At 34.1% G+C, this 17,492-nt stretch overlaps 1 protein-coding gene across 4 annotated transcripts; it reads right to left on the minus strand.

The window, feature by feature from the left end:
• Positions 1–1,855: 1,855 nt before the first annotated feature.
• LOC140980844 (protein SPA1-RELATED 4-like) lies at positions 1,856–6,689 on the minus strand. 4 transcript variants are annotated; one of them, XM_073446914.1, is made up of 8 exons: positions 4,988–6,686; positions 4,686–4,843; positions 4,090–4,304; positions 3,362–3,987; positions 3,129–3,275; positions 2,683–2,994; positions 2,400–2,459; positions 1,856–2,272 (listed from the first exon to the last, which is right to left on the minus strand). In XM_073446914.1, exons 1-8 carry the CDS (start codon positions 5,879–5,881, stop codon positions 2,084–2,086), a joined length of 2,601 nt encoding a protein of 866 aa, XP_073303015.1. In that variant the 5' UTR covers positions 5,882–6,686; the 3' UTR covers positions 1,856–2,083. The 4 variants fall into 4 exon arrangements, with proteins under 4 accessions (XP_073303015.1, XP_073303014.1, XP_073303016.1 ...); XM_073446913.1 differs by having other exon boundaries at positions 1,857–2,272; positions 3,362–4,304; positions 4,988–6,685; XM_073446915.1 differs by lacking the exons at positions 1,856–2,272; positions 2,400–2,459 and having other exon boundaries at positions 2,689–2,990; positions 3,102–3,275; positions 3,362–4,304; positions 4,988–6,689.
• Positions 6,690–17,492: the final 10,803 nt, after the last annotated feature.

The raw sequence follows: 17,492 nt of genomic DNA on the forward strand, positions 1-17,492 counted from the left end.
AAGTCTCTATTTTCATCGAAAATCAATTACCGGTTTTAAAATACGACATGGCGTATAAAAACACCTCAAAACACATCATTTTCGAAAATCCCATTTAAAATACACCACACATTAAACAATTAAAAATAATTATTTAATAAAAATATTTTCCCTCATGAGGTCCCCGATCTCCGTTCCTCGATCGCGTCTCGAATAACCTTTAAAACATAGTTTTATGCATTCTAACAGAAAACCCTATGTTGAAACATTTCATGTTCGTAATCTTTGCTTGATTTTGATGTAAACAAAACTTGTTAATTTGTTTCTAATAAATCTACCTAAGTGCGTAGAAAGCTGAAACTGAAATAATCAGTTGCGAGCCAAAACTGAAGCTGTCAATGATGCTAACTGAAAGAACCAACTGATCACATGAATTGAACCAGTTCAACTGATGCATCGTAGAATAATTCAACTGAATGTCCAACTGATAGGCAGTTCAGCAGAAGACCTTAAGAAGCCCGGCCAGCTGATGAAGAGTTCAACCGATGAAGATCTCAGCTGACCAGTTAGACTGAATCAAAAAATCAGTTCAGCTGACGAGCCAACTGATTTCATCTCATCAGAACAAGACCAGTTCAACTGACCAGTTCAGAACATCAGTTAGGAGCAATCAGTTGCAGACCATGACAAACTTACTTAATGGAATCCAGCTGTGTGCAAAGGTAAAAAAAGCTTTTGTCCAGTCAAAGGACAATAATGAACGTTGCTTCAAGCTCTCAAAGCCAAATGTTCCAGAATGATTGTTGGATAGTACAACGCAGATCTCAAGGAACGAAGTCAAATGCAACGGATACAATAATTGAGTCTCACTGTACGTTCAAAACTTCTCATCTATAAATAGAAGATCAGTGAAGACTCGATACAAGATAGATAACACAGAGTAAATAAAAAAGAAAAAGATGGTGGACACGCATATTGCATATCAGCTTTCAAGAAGCATTTTGCCTAAGTCGAGGGAACACTCCATAGATATATCAGCTTAGATTAGAAGCTTCATTTCTCTTAGTGTGTGAGAACACCTTCGGGTTGTTATCATTGCTCAGTTTATTTAGAGAGTAAGAATTTAAGTTTGATTGCTCAATGACAGCAAGATGCGTTTTTTAAAGATATTAATTCCTTACACTCAGATGTAAAAGGTTAATGAGAAACTAACCTTTCCATGATACAAAACCTATAACATCAAAATTCGAAGTTCAACTCCCTCGATTTTTCTGGCGCCAGAGATCACAAGTTTGTATGAAGAATTTATAATAAAAGGTACACCACCGTAAGAATTTGGATGGCTATATTTTCGATTTTTTGATACTGTGAAAAACGCAAGTGTTTCTTAAAAATATGATAGCTCCAAAATTAGTTCTAATAATTTCTTCTCTGTGAGTTATATAAAATCCAAAAAGATGTAATCATAATTCCCAAAGACGAAGATGTCACTGTTCCGGAACGATGCACCTCTTCATGAACTTGGAAGGAAATTGTTCATGTTAGTAGTTTTAATCAGTACTTTAATTTTTAAATTGTTTTATATTTTAATGGTAATTAAATTTCTGTTATTCTCGAAAAAAGTAAGGTTGACTACGAAATTGTTTTTTGACAAAAATCATCAAATTATAAATCAATTCTATTCTCCTAATTTGAAGTTTCTACTTGATTTTTAGGAAAAACAAACTCTTAAATCAGAATTTCTAAAACATTCAAAGACAAAATGAATGCACATATTTACAAGAGTACTGAATTTCTAAAGAGCAATTCTTAAAAAAGTTCTATTGAGTGTGTTCTTTTAAAATAGTCCTATTCGATTTTTAACCGCACGTTGATGAATTGATTCTAAACAAGATTGAATGAATGAAATCGTCACACTTTTCCAAAAGATTCACACAATATACAAAGAAAAATGACTATATTATTAACACCCCTTTATCCTAATGTTTTGTCCACAAGCTGCATTCCATCAAAAGATGAAATTTCATCTTAATCTCTCCCCTATGTTTTAAGGGAAAAATTTGTTTTTGCTGATTGTTTGAACTACCTGGTTCTATTCACCAAATTAAGCCATCTCCAAAACCTTGATATGTCCCATGGAATTTGCCGCAACTAAGGTGGAAGACTGACCACGCCAACACACAGATGAAACGAACTGTGCCGAGTCGTCCACTTCGTCGGCAGAAAGTGAATCGGTGCTGCTAAATTTATACGACATGGAGGGCATAGGTAAAGCCTTGTGGTAAACAAAAACCTGCTTGGCAATGGAATATCTCGATATGAGTTTCAGAAGAGGTTTATAGAGAGGCAGTATCAGAAATACCGATAAAAATAACCAGTTGCAAGACAAGAAGCGCTTCATATAATAGACTATAAGATACCTCATTCGTTTCTGAGCCAGTAGCAATAAATCCTTCAGAAACAGACAAGCCCACAAAATTCTGAAACAAATAATTGTTTAATCATCAGGTTTCAAATGGAAGACTCATAAGCCCGAAAAGAGAAGTACAAGTACAGTTATTTTAAGAAATTCCTTTCTTCACAAATTTTGAATACCAATGGGCTGAGTGATGGTTTTTGGACAGAGAAAGAATAAGGAGGGAGGGGCCAAGAGATAAACTCAGAAGATACGGCTTCACGTTAAAGAAGACAATCAAACCATACCTTGACATTTAGGTGACCCGTGAATGACTGCATAGGACAATCAAGAACTCTTGAATTGCACATTGACAAATCCCAGAGCTTTAGCGTATTATCTGTGGAAGCAGACACAAGTGTAGTTGAATCTATGAACTTCACATAGCTTACTGTTTTATGGTGCCCAACTAGAGTGCATAAGGGCATTTTTGAATTACGCAGATCATAATAATATATCCTATGATCTGCGGAACCAAATGCTAGACAATGAGCAGAGTCTGAGGGAAATTGAACACAGCAAACATTGGCCTTTGTCTTAATAGTACCAACACTTGCTCCCTGCAGAAGCAATTCACGTAAGAAAAGTAACTTATTAAATGTCCAGAAACTAATGCATACAGCAAATGATAACTAGATGCCATAGTACGTTTAGTTTCAAAGCTGACATCCACCAAGTGCAAAAATAGAATTGCCTGATTGATATTCCAGAGCTTAACTGAACCATCATCACTCCCACTGGCAAGCATCGTTGGATCTGCCATGGAAAAGTCGACTGACCATACACGCCGTTCATGCTCTTTCATTTCCAAGAAAATTTGACTTCTTGTGGCATCCCATAACTGGACAACATATCGAGTGAAAATCAATGATGGGCAACCAGAATACTCAAGAGCAAACAATATATAGGAGTTTAAATTCATGTTACCTGCACCACACCTTCAAAGTTACTTGAAGCAATCTGACTCTTAATGTAACTATTCCAACATATACTGCTAAGTTTAGTTCCACTTGCCATTTCAACCACAGGGTAATGAATATCCCGATCTCCATTCAAGATTGAGTTAAATTCAAAAACTTTGATCTTTTTGCTTACCCCAGCAGTAGCAAAAAATTCTCCATCACGGTCGAAGCTAAGGGAACATATCAGGTTAGATGAATTTAAGAGATCCCCTTGTTTCAAGTCTGCTTTAACTTTGAGCTTACTGAAAGATAGATACTTGCATAAACCTTCTAGAAAAGTATTTATCCATCCACTTTTGTCACGCTTATTATGCATCTCTTTAGATGTTGGATTAGTAAAACAGCTTCTTTCAGTGACAACAGCGGATCCTTTGCCATCACTACTGCTAAGAGAATGTCTAGGCAGTGGTTGGTGTGTTGCTTTGACATTCCTGCGTCTCGTTGCATAGTAAGCTGATTCCAGTTTCTGAAAATTCTTCATGAGCCGAGAACTTCTGGAGAGAATGCTTGCTCCATCTCCACCAGGTGTCTCTATGCAGTTAGAGTCATCAAGTTCAGGGTAAAATTCCTGCCTGGTTCGCTTTCTGCTCCCTGAGCTTCCAAAATATTCATGAGGAGCACCCTTCGTCAAATCAGAGGATGAATACGTACTTGTGTCCAATTTTAATTCCGAATTTCCTTTAAGCCTGATACCTGTTTGCAGCTTTGTGACTTCTTCTATATCTTCAGATATAAATGCTATTGTCTCACTCAAGCTATCTGAAGCATCATGTTTCCTCTGTTGCAGTAGCATAAGAAATTCCAGTAGCAACTCCTGCTCCTCTGTCTTTTCTGGAAGCTCTATAATAGCTTCTTGTTCATCTAACTCATCTCTTCGAGAATTAAAAAAATTACTTTGTAACATTTCACTGCAAGACAGAGTAAAAGGAAGTAAGAATGGGCACATATTACATTTCAATAAATGAGAGTGGAGAGACAGGGACCAAATGATTCCAACCAATTATATTTTACATCTCTTTACAATGATAAGGTCGTATTTAGGACCTTGAACTCATCACTTTACAACAGAGAGGCAATTTTCTTGAAGACGTAAATTCTACTGAACAAAAACGTGAACACTCGAACAAAAACACTATCTGACTCAAAAAATGTGCATGATCAAAGACATACACCTGAAAGAGTAGGGCGGCTAGAAACCTTTATTTGCAATTTTGATGGTAAGCAATATAGATAAAAGCAAGCATTAGCTGAAGCTCAGCACCAAAATGGAATGATAGGACAAAAATTACCTTATCTTAGGGCGGTTACTTGGCTCAGGATGCAGCAACCACAAACAAAATGAAACTTCTTTAGGCCACTTAAGAAGAAATTGAGAAGGAAGCACCCGATGCCTCAGGTTTTCCATGGTTGTGCTCTTCTCTTCCAGGGAAGCAGAAGTGTAAAATAGCTGCTAACAGGTAAACAGCTATATTAGTGACATGTGAGATATGAAATCCATCATATTTAAACATATACGCGAAGAGGAAAATGGTTAGCAATCCCAGAAAATTAAACTCTAAACATTTAGTTTATTGAAATGTCCATCACTGACCTCAAAAAGCAAGACTCCAAGTCTATAAATATCAGAAGCAAGAGAAATAGGATCACCCACAATTTCTTCTGGACTGCTATACCAATTTGATTCCATGAGCAGCAATTGTTTCATTGAAAAAGAATACTTCTCATCTCCCGTTTGTGCGCTGCTAGTGTCTTCCAAGGAATGAATGACCTGATCTGAGCATGACTCAAAGTAATTGGTTTCAGAATTAAACCGTGAATCAGTATTGACTGGATTCCTTGCCAGCCAAGAACCTGGGGTGCCAGTTAGACTTGAACTATGGTGTGAGAGAGAGTCAAGGGGAAAAGAAGAACCTTTGACCTCAGCCGTTAGCCTATTTGATCTATGTTGGTGTGCTAAGAAAGAAATAGATTCAACAAAAGAAACACGGTTATTTGCGGACATGACAAAGCATGAGGGCCGAACGTTTTGAACAACATTTCCTTGAGAATGAGCTGCATTCACAATGTCCACAATTTGAGAATATATGTGTAGACATTCAAGGGTATTAACTGTCCTTTGGGGGTTATCCAACCAATGTCTCAAACTAACATCATTGCATTCCAAGGCCTTAACAACAGGGCCTCCCACTTCGTCACCATCCACTCCCCCAACCGGACTACTATAATTGTGGATACGTGGCCACAGCGCTTTTTCCCTCCCTTTCCTTACTGGTATAAACCCATAATCATGTGATGCAGTATCCCGCGAAAACCTGTTCGTACTTCCTGGCATATTCCTGAGATTCGAATAAAAACCCCTAGAACTATCTGACAGCTCTCTATTCCGGGGTGATGAATTTAACTCCCTACAGCTATCAGACCTCTGCCAACCACCCTCAGAGGACTCCCTCATCGTATACTTGCAGAAGGACCTATGTCTACACATAAAGAATTGCACAATGGGAGGATCAACAGAATTCTACCAATGTCTTTCGGGTTTCCCCACGACAACCCCCATCCCTATTCATGAGCTCATTTGCTGGAAAATGGAGAAAAATAACACCTGCGTGGCCGATCATCTACCATACTCAGGCAGAAATCATGCTTCTTTTAAACATTGCCAAATCAAAAGTCACCGTCGCCGCATACCCTTTTCAGTACCCTCCACAAATCAGCAAAAGAGAAATCAAAATTCAGATCACCAAGAAAGAATTCTCAGAACATTCTTTTCCGTACTTGACACACACAGCATATGATAGCTAAAGAGATACATGAACTGCAAGCTGTACCATGGACGAGTGAGATCAGACCAGGTAGAAAACAGACGGACGAACAAGACATGAAGCACTGCACCAGACCCCTCGTAAAATTCCTCGATTTCGGCGAAGAAAAAAACAAATACAAAACTTTTTGTCCCAACTCCCTAATTTACAAGTATGCATTAAATGGTTTCTCATTTCTGTGGGTTTTTTTAAAAAAAATAGTATTCTACAAACCCTAGGCCACGGCATCTGCATTTACCTTCCATGTACGTAGCCGCTACGTGGCGCCTTCTCTTCCTCAAGTTTAAATTTTCCTATTTTAATAAAATATTGAAACTGTGGCCCATTGAGATCTTCCATTTCCAATTACAGAACAGGGCCTTAGAAACCGCGAACGGTCAAATTCATGAACCCTAAATTGCAAGAAATTAGTATTTTAACCTAATGCGAATGCGATCGTCCAAAGCGCGAAAAACGTGGTGAAATTATTGCCAGGAGCAATTCTTTATTTGGATTCCTCGAAACGAACAATTGATTTTGCCTTTGAAGATATCCATGGTTTCAAAAATATGCAAAAAATTCGTGTGAGACAGTCTCATGGGTCGTATTTTGTGAGACGAATATCTTATTTGAGTCATCTATGAAAAAATATTACTTATTATGCTAAAAGTATTATTTTTTATTGCGAATATCGATAGATTTGACCAGTCTCACAAATAAATATTTGTGACATCGTCTACTCTTCAAAATATTATTATGTTCTCAAAATATCAATTTTGATCTTATATTATTATGGGCTTAGCATTTCAATATAATATGAACTTTTTTTATTTCCAAATAATTTAAACTTTATTATAATTTCATTTATTAATAATATAGTATTTATCATATAAAAACTATATTTTACGTGGTTTTTAAATAAATTGTAATAATTGATATAAATAAAATATAAAAAATATTCCAAAAATATTCTTTCCCGAGGCATAAAAGAAGCATTTTCCACGGGATCCCGAAATAAAGCTGATGGTTTGAGATTTTAATGCAAATTAGCACCAAATTAATAACATTTGGGAAATTTTGAAAAATAATTTTAGTCAAACTAAATTACTAACCAAGATTATTTTATTAAATATCCGGAAAATTTGGGTTATTGATTGGAGATGGCTATTTGAAGCTAGTGAACTGACGCAAGTGTTACGTGCTTGTATATTTTTTTTTATAATTCATTTGGTTTATGTTTAAATGAAGATCAAAATGTAATTATAAGAAATAGTGAGGGACTACACTGTAATTTTTTTATATGAATTAAAAAAATAAAAAAACTGAAATAAGAATTAAACCTACAACTTGATGTCTAGGAAACAAATGCTCTGTCCGCTAACCAAACGGTGAAAATCGGGATTTACAAATCTAAATCCCTTCAAATCTTTATTTCCAAATATGAGATAAGGGTTTCAAATTTAATAATATAGCATAGATAAAAAGATGATCGATATGAAATCAATGGATTTATAAATTATTTGAACAAATTGGGTTGATTTCCTTCAATCCACGCAAAGCTTTTTCCACCAAGATTTGAAGTATTTTGCTGGAAACATCTCCGCCACCCTTTACTGTGTAATTTCGTGCAGCATGATTTTTAAATAATATCATCCTCAGATTGGTCAAACCAATAATTTTTTTAATTTCAATATTATATGTATAGCTTTTAAATAATTTTTTTTTAAGTTCTCAAGAACAATAACCTTTTTTTAATATGAATATTGAGTGAGACTGTCTCACGAATCTTTAACTATGAGACGGGTCAATCANGAGTAGGTCTCTTGTGAGACGATCTCACGAATCTTTATCTTTGAGATGAGTCAACNGTTTCAAATTTAATAATATAGCATAGATAAAAAGATGATCGATATGAAATCAATGGATTTATAAATTATTTGAACAAATTGGGTTGATTTCCTTCAATCCACGCAAAGCTTTTTCCACCAAGATTTGAAGTATTTTGCTGGAAACATCTCCGCCACCCTTTACTGTGTAATTTCGTGCAGCATGATTTTTAAATAATATCATCCTCAGATTGGTCAAACCAATAATTTTTTTAATTTCAATATTATATGTATAGCTTTTAAATAATTTTTTTTTAAGTTCTCAAGAACAATAACCTTTTTTTAATATGAATATTGAGTGAGACTGTCTCACGAATCTTTAACTATGAGACGGGTCAATCATACCGATATTCATAATAAAAGTAATACTCTTAGCATAAAAAGTAATATTTTTTCATGGATGACCCAAATAAGAGATCTGTCTCACAAAATACGACCTGTGAAACCGTCTCACACAAGTTTTTGCCGTGAATATTTCTTCCTCCATTAATTCATGCATAGATATTCAACTGGATGCATGTCGTGTTGTTGCCTTGAACACAGCTCCGACTTTTGTAGAATGCCACCATGTTCCTTACTATTTCTTTAACAAAAAAATGTATTTCAACCAAATAATTTCTTTGAAAAACCTTTAAACTCCATTTTTTTAATAGGATGGGGAATATTTCTTATCTAAACTATATTACCTACAGTAGCCACACAAGTAGGATTTGAACATAAAACCTGTGAGAACTTGAGATCTCACCTTTGTCATCAGGTCGAAAGATACTTGGCTAAACTAATCAGACTTCATAGGATATATAATAAAAAAGAATAATTAATCAGTTAATCGAACATATAATGGGAAATTATTAGGATGACTACAATCCTAAACTCATAAACTCAACTTCACTGTAGGACTTTGTTAGGATCGAAAAGAGTTTAGAAGAAAGTGAATGAACTCTCTTAAAATTTCTTGAAAACTAGAGCTGACATTAACATTTATTAGTTTTTAATGTTTTTTCTTGAATGACTAGAATTAGGTGGACAGCTTAAAATATTTTCAGTGTGGAAAAGATCTAGCTAGACTAATAAGACAATATTTTAAGGTAAGCAAACGTTTAACAATGCAGCAAGATCAGAACAATAAAGCAGACATGAATATAAAGCACAAGTAAACGAGGCACGATATTTGTGGGTGTTCGGGATTAATAACATATGTCACCCTTATTCCACTTAAGAAGGAATCCATTAAAATATTTTGATTCATACAACTCTTGTACAAACTTATTTCATGTAGGACTTATCACTGTCTAAATGAAAACTCTTAGTGACAACTTAAAAAATATCGTAAATAACTTTGGCTATCTTTGGAACCATTGATTTAGACGGATACAACACAACTCTTCAACATACGCTTTGAATGCTAGAGTTGGTGAGGTAGTCGATCCTTGATGATCCGATATGAAAGGTAAGTGTGTGCTAGTGAGCTGAAGTTTGAAATTGAAAAAATAAGAGTGCTCGAAATCTTATATATTGTTGATTGTAAAAGCTTGAGTCTTGTTGGTTGTTCAATCTTGAATCTAAATATTTATAATCAAAAATCTCCCAACGGCTAGAAATTTTAAACGATCATATGTACTAAAATCCGACAAGATGGTATAGCAAACTTTTCTTCATAGTGCATTGTATTTAATGTCCATTTAATGCTTATTTGCTTTTAACAACTTTGGCTATTTTTTGCTTCTGAAAAGTTGCTTGACTCTTTGAAATTTAGGAAACATTCTTATCAGTCTAGATTTGCTAGTATATTGTGCATGATATGTCAATATACTTTAGCTAATAGATATGTCCAGCTAGGATCAGTCTGCAGCTTGATCTAATATGCGGTCTGGTCCGATTGCAGCTTGAACTTGACGCAACTTGGTATAATCATTTCAGCGAGAATACAGTCTGACTTGATTTCTCAACGTCCAGTTATAAACTTTGAATACACTCAAATAACAAATAGACCTTGAAACAGTTCGAAACTTTTTGTTTTCAAAAAAAATTAGGACATTTTCAATATAACAATTTATATCTTTTTGGTTATGACAAAACTAAGCTGCTGGACTAAGTACAACAAATACATATGAGCAGTTCAATATCAAACACATTGAGCAAATAATATATTCCAATAATTGAATTAAATCATATTGTTACAACGAGCAAAACTATGTAAATCCTATTAGACCTAAAAAACTCGTGGGCCCCTGAATCTTAACATCATAATTGTATCTTACTTATAGTATAGAAAGCGTGTACAATCCTTGAATTTACAAAAAATAACAAAATAATTTCAACAGAAAATTCACGGTCTTGCTAAACCAACATTCCATGTTCTCAACTCTCGTCCTATTTTGGAGTCCTGAAATTATGCATATAGAATTTACAATAAATATAAATAAAATAGAGGTTGAATATCTGAGGACTTAATATGAGAATAAATTGATTTTATATATAGTTAAAAAAATTAAAAAAAATATAACAATGCAGTAATTCAATATGAGATTACATGTATCAATAGTAACATATTGTTAAACAAATATCTTGCCAAGTTAAATGCAGTGACTGTTCAGGACAACGAAGTGAATGTCGTTGGCTAAAGAGTTGGCTCCCACAAACATTCGGTGTAGCGTTTGCCCCACGTACGCAAATAGGATCCATACAATCGATCATTTACGAACCAACGTGAACTCACATTTCCGGATCGAAGTCACGTTGTTCAGATGAACCATACACCAAGTTTTAAACCTGTTGTTCATTTGACTCACTTTTCCGTCCAAAGCCGCGTTGTCCAGTGGACTAGCAATCCAATACATAGACCGATGTACATGGCTATAGTTATTCATTCATTCAGTAACTCAATCAATAATAGCTGATTGGTAAAAGTAAAGAATCAATAAATCCAGAAATTCAATATGAAGTACAATATGAACAATAAAATTAGAAATTCAAAACTTGTATCATGTAGTTTTGGTTAAAACTTGATAAATTCATATTAATTCAATTACATGTCCGAAAAATTAAGAAACTTCACCAAATCATCGAAATTATTCAGAAATTGATCAAAAGCTGTAAATTCCGGCTCCAGGCCAGCGCGTGTACTTGTGTGGTTGCTCCGGTGACCATGTGCTACTACAATTTTCCAGACCGAAATATTTCGGAACGATCTACAGCTTTTATGTTTAAAATTTTTTGAAATTCGGAATTGATTATGCCATATTTTGAAAAAATAGAATGTGTGTTAACTCATTTTGGACGACAAAACCAATATTTTTTGCTACTGTGGGGATGATCGTGTTCAACTATTCAGTGGCTGGAGTGGTGACTTGGGAAGTGGGAGCTTCTGCTTCTGGCTGCGGCTCAACCAGTTCTTCCATTGGTTATGCCCCGGTTGGGCTTGATCGAAATCAAACTAGGACAATGATTTTACAAAATCATCCACATAAATAAGTGGCACTTCTAGAAAATTTTTCATTTGAGAAGAAGATGGAGGTGGAGATGCATTATCTGATCCTCCAGTTGGCATCTGAACATCCTTTTGGATTGGATCACCTTATGGATTATCAGGATTACTGAGTAACTGTTCGAAAGAGGGAATTGTTGACCTTTGGCTTGGTAGGAGACGATGCATCTTGTTTTGTATGGAGGTCTTCTAAATTTGGATTCTCTACAACCTGAGTGGTTGAGTGCCCGGTTGGAGTTTCGACTGTAGGTGTCTCAACCTCTATAATTTGTGGCACTGCGGCTTGAGTATTCATCATTTTTCACCTCATCACTGTACGGGTGCCCTTTTAACGAGAGTTTCATCATGAAAGGCAGCTTGAGAGCCTGCATCTTCATCAACTGAAACTCATATTCTTACCATCCAATTCTAGTAATATATTAATTAGAAGGTGTAAGAACTAGGTGCTGAATTTTCTTTTACTCAAACTGATTAAGTTCATCTTGTATGAAATGTATCCAATTTGAGTCTCCTAAGGTATCATCTACTTTCTTAGATTCAAGCTGAGATGCAAATGCAGCATTCCTAAATTCATCTATAATTTGTCTTGTGGTTCAAAGAGGTGTGGTTGGATAACCGATGACTTTTTATTCCACCGGAGACTTTGTCCAAAAGGATTTGATATTGATGTTGAACAACTTGATTCTCAATGATATTTGTGACATCTTCTTCTTGAGGAATCTCGGGTCGTTGATCATTCACCGTTTCGACTTCATCTGCGACTGGATTGAATCTAGTTTCTTCAAGTCTAACTTGACTTATCTCAGTAATAACTCCAGCTAGTCTTCTTAGATTTATCTCATCATCACTGTTAAAATAAAGAATAATAGCATCTTTTGAAAGAAAGAAGATTACTCAAGTAAAGTTGAGATAACCATTCACAAAGATCCATGTGCAGTAAATCCACACATTTGGTTGAAGAGTTATACCTTTTATTCTTAAAAGTATATCTCACTTGCTAAGCAAGTTGACATAAGGTGCAGATCTTATCTTTAGTAAAATCAAATTTAGGCAATTCAGAAACCAACTCTTGCTTACTCAGAATGGAAATAGACTTGAAGTGTAAGTGATTTATCTTTTTATGTCACAACCAATTATTATTACCATGCGAAGCAAGAAAGCAGGTATGAGCATCAAGTTGTTCACCATTCCAGCTAAATTTATAGGTGTTTTGTTATCTTAATCCAGTTAGCATGATATCTCTATTAGTAAATTTGACAATGCATATGTGTTTGTGAAATTCAACATAATATAAATTATCACATAATTGACTAATGCTAATTAAAATATACCACAAATTTTCTACTAACAATACATATTGAATAATTATCTTGTCGTGGATAATCTTACCCTCATAATCATCTCTGAAAATGCATTTGGTTTTTTGCAGTTGATGACTTCATAGAGCAACTGCTTCTTTTATCGAGTCATATGTCTGGAGCAGCCGTTTTTCAGACACCAGACAGATTCCTTGACAATCTTCTTATTAAGTACCTATGATCATTGAAATAAAACACTTGGTGCCCAAATCTAGTTGGGTTCTGATCGAATTAACCTTTTAAGGATCAACATTTGAATTAGCTTAACTGACCTACTAATGCGTGTATCTAAAAGAGCGTGAGCATTTGCATAAACATGTGAAGTTTTGTGGTGTGTTCTTTCCCTTAGTGAATGTTGTTTAGGTCTTTCATCATTTCCATTCATTATGTACCTATTTTGAACCGACTTGCAATTATAGTACATGCTAAGTTTTTCCTTCATATAGTAATGTTCGGCCGGTGCGAGTATGGTGACCATGATCAACTTGACCTTGTCTACATTTTAGCCGTATCCGACTAGACTTCGAACTCTCCAGTTCAACATAGCCAAGACCTTTATGCTTACCCATATTCTCAAACGTTATAGTCTAATTGGCTTGAATTTTTGGATTATCGTGTTCGTATATCGTGTTAGAAAGGACAAAATGTATCATTTTATAATTACCTTTGTCCAGATACGATTGAACACTTGCTTCAGAAGAACTATATTCATTATTGTCAAACCTTAAGCCAGTTCTATTCGACTAGTTTTTGCATCTAATGCATCTTCTCAATGGAGGCAAAAGACTTGTTCTAGGAATTAACTAATTACGTCAATAATTTATTCTCATTGATAGTTACCTAGAACACTATTTACAAATCATCATTATTAGTCGTTAACAAATTTCTTTTTACCCTTAGAATATCAAGCATCTTTCGTTCCATGCAGCTAGAGTCAATAGACTTGTCTTTTCTGCCTTGACTTCCTCGAATCATTGTGAAAGTCTTTTAAACTCACCTACCATGCTATGTAGTGCAGTGAAAAAATCTTCATGCGTAAATTCATCTGAGCAAAATCCAATATCATATCATAGGAATTTTCTAGCTTAACTTCAGTATTCTTCGACTCAACATCCGCTATAAAGCATTGGAATTTCTCTTCCTCTCTTTCATTGGATCAGGTTTCTAAGCATGAACAATGTGAGTCTGAATTAGCCCCCCACTTGCTTTTCCTATCCTCGGTATTAAGCATTTTCTGGTCCTTATTCTTTTTGAAGGGTCTTTTATCATCTTTAAACCTCCTCTTCTCATAGGACCTCTTGTCATCCTTATTTGGCCTATAACAATCTTCAATAAAATTATCTTTCTTTCCACATATAAAGAAAGCTTTATTATCATCAGCTTGAACTTTTTTCAATAAAAATTAAAATTATATTGATTCTTTTTTATGAATTTTTCAAATTTTTTAACAAATAATGTCATGATCTCAATGCTCATGTGGACAGCAGATTTCCTGCTGGAAGACTCTTCAATATTGGTTGATGTAGGGGTTGTAGAAGTTAAAGCTTTAGTAGATTCAGGGGTGGAAGACATCTCTTTGGTCCAGATCCATAACTCAAAATCATATGACTTCAGATCTACAAACAAGTCATAAAGAACGAGTTTGTTTAAGTCCTTGAACACCCTCATTGCTACAGTGTTCACATCTCATTTCTTGGGTAATGCTCTCATCATCTTCAAGGCAAGTTTAGAGTTAGAGTATTCTTAGATAAGATAAACAAGCTCAATTACAATTCTACTAAACTGTTCGCAAAACTCATTCAATGTCATGCCAGACTTCATTTTTGCATGTTCAAACTTTTGAATCGCCACGGTCAGTTTTTTTTCCTTTGTTTGACTGTTTTCCTCGCAGAGTTAGGTCAGCTTATCCCATATCGTTTTTTTGTAGAACAAGTTTTAATTTTACTGAACATATTTTTATCAAGAGTATTGTAAAGTATATATTTGACCACATTGTACAAACTTTCTGATCACATTGTACAAACTTTCTTTCTTTTGATCCTCAGCAGTCCATTCTGACCTATGCTTTTCAACTAATTGAGGTGCACCATCTGATAAGGCTATGGTTGTGTTGACTTTGAGGATCTTCAATGGTTACCAATGATGACATAACACGTGTTATCATCTTGTGTCCCCAAATATGTTTGCATCCATATCTTTTAATCATCATAATCTTCTTTAGAAAACATAGAGATCTTGTTAAATGTTGCCATTTGAATATATGAATATCATAGTTCAAAAAAATATGCTTTGATATAACATGTTGGGATCGAAAAAGAGTTTAGAAGGAGGGTAAATGAACTTTTTTAAAATTTCTTGAACACTCGAGTTACACTTAACATTTATTAGTTGTTAACCCTTGTACAAGCTTATCACTGCATAAAACGAATCTTTTAGTGACAACTCAAACAATAATATAAATAACTATGGCTGGCTTTGGAACCCTTGGTTCAGACAGATACAACACAACTCTTCAATGGATGGCTTTGAACGTCTAAAGTTGGTGATGTAACACAAGTCAACCCTTAATGATCTTATATCAAGGGTAAGCGTGTGCTAGTGAGCACTTGAAATTTAAAGAATAAGAGTGCTAGAAATATTATATATTGATGATTCTAAAAACTTCAATATTGTTGGTTCATCAATCTTGAATCTGCATATTTATACTAAAAAATCTCCAACGGTCATAAACTTTTCGATGACCGTTGTTCCATACTTTCTTGACAACATCAAGAACAACTTAAATGTAAACTGAACTTTGAAAAAAAACACTATAATCAACATTAAATTATTCAATTTTTCTTATCACTTCAGCACCAGTCAAGTGATCGATATCCACACATGGATTAGCAAAGAAATAAAAATAACATGCAAGTCAGTTATATCAATCAAAACATCATCATCAACAAAATTTCTCTATTTTTCCTTTTCCTTTGATCGAACTTTGTTAGAGATCCACAAGATGCTTTGTCGTATGACAGGAACGAGACCAATGCCCCTCCATTTCACATTTGAAACATTTATCTTTATATTCTTTCGAGCTTTTGCTTTTGCTTCTTCATTGTTAGATTTCTACTATTGATGGCTTATCTTATATCTCTTTTCATCTTGTTGTTGATAATTTTTGTTTTTTCCATTATTATGGCCACGCCCACAACCTCTTTCATTTTTACGATTTTGAGTTGAGTTAGCATTCACTTCAGAGAATAACATTTCATTTGCTTCAGGAATTGGTGTAGAGCCAGTTGGGCGTAGTTGATGATTTTTCATGAGTATCTTATTATTTTGTTCAGCAACTAGTAGGCCTGAGATAAATTCAGAGTTTTTTTTTTTGAATCCACACTCACGATATTGTTATTGTAGAAACACATTTGACTGAAAAGTGGATAAAGTTTTTTTCTAGAAAATCTTGATCAGTATAATCGTCTCCACAAAGTTTGAACTTGGAACTGATCTTGAATATTGCAGAGTTATAATCGCTTACAGATTTGAAATCTTGAAGGCAAAGATGAATTCATTCATTCATAACGGGCTTTTGGGATAACTACAGTTCTTTAATGGTCAAACTTTTATTTCAATTTTTTCCAAATTTCTTGTGGTTTTTTTTACAATGACATACTCAACTTTCAATCCATCATCGAGATGGTGATGAAGAAAAATAAGTGTTTTTACGCGATCTTACAGGGATTCTTTGTTTCCTTCTTTTTATCATATCTCATAAATTCTTAAAGACAAGATGAATCTCAGCATTCAAAATCCATGACAAGTAACTTTTTCCAATTAAATCAAGTATTTCAAAATCAAGTTTGATGATATTTGCCAAAGCAACTGTTATAAAAAAAACAAAAAATAAATAATTAGAATAATCGAATTTATAGAATACAATTGTATTATTATTGTAAAAAAATAAATAGGTTAAATGACATAACAAAATATGCAAGGGCAATCAAGATCTAGTCAAGATTTTATTATGTAAATTTTTTTTTTTTTGGAGTTGGTTTCTTGTGAGACGGTCTCACGAATCTTTATCTGTGAGGCGGGTCAACTTGACCGATATTCACAATAAAAAGTAATACTTTTAGCATAAAAAATAATATTTTTTCACGAATGACTCAAATAAGATATATGTCTCACAAAAAACGATCCGTGAGATCGTCTCACACAAGTTTTTGTCTTTTTTTTGAACTTTCATAAATCTATTATCATAAGTGATTATTTAATTTATCTAAAGAATAGATCTAGTCACGATTTGTTCAAAGAAAATATAAATATACTTGGAAATATAAATAAACTTGCGATGTTGTTATAGTTATTAATCAATCAAATATTAGTACGCTGAAACAAAAATATTTTAGCAACTAGTTTAACCAACAAAAATTAAAAGAGTTCGTGACATAATATGATAAAAAAAAAAAAAAAAAAAAACTTAAATCAAAACAAGAATATATTTCTAATTCGGAATCAATATTCTTCAAGAATATTGACTTATCAATTTTCAAATATATTGACATATATCAAATATTGA

This window comes from Primulina huaijiensis, chromosome 7 (assembly GCF_012295235.1).
Source record: "Primulina huaijiensis isolate GDHJ02 chromosome 7, ASM1229523v2, whole genome shotgun sequence".
Taxonomy (NCBI): domain Eukaryota; kingdom Viridiplantae; phylum Streptophyta; class Magnoliopsida; order Lamiales; family Gesneriaceae; genus Primulina; species Primulina huaijiensis.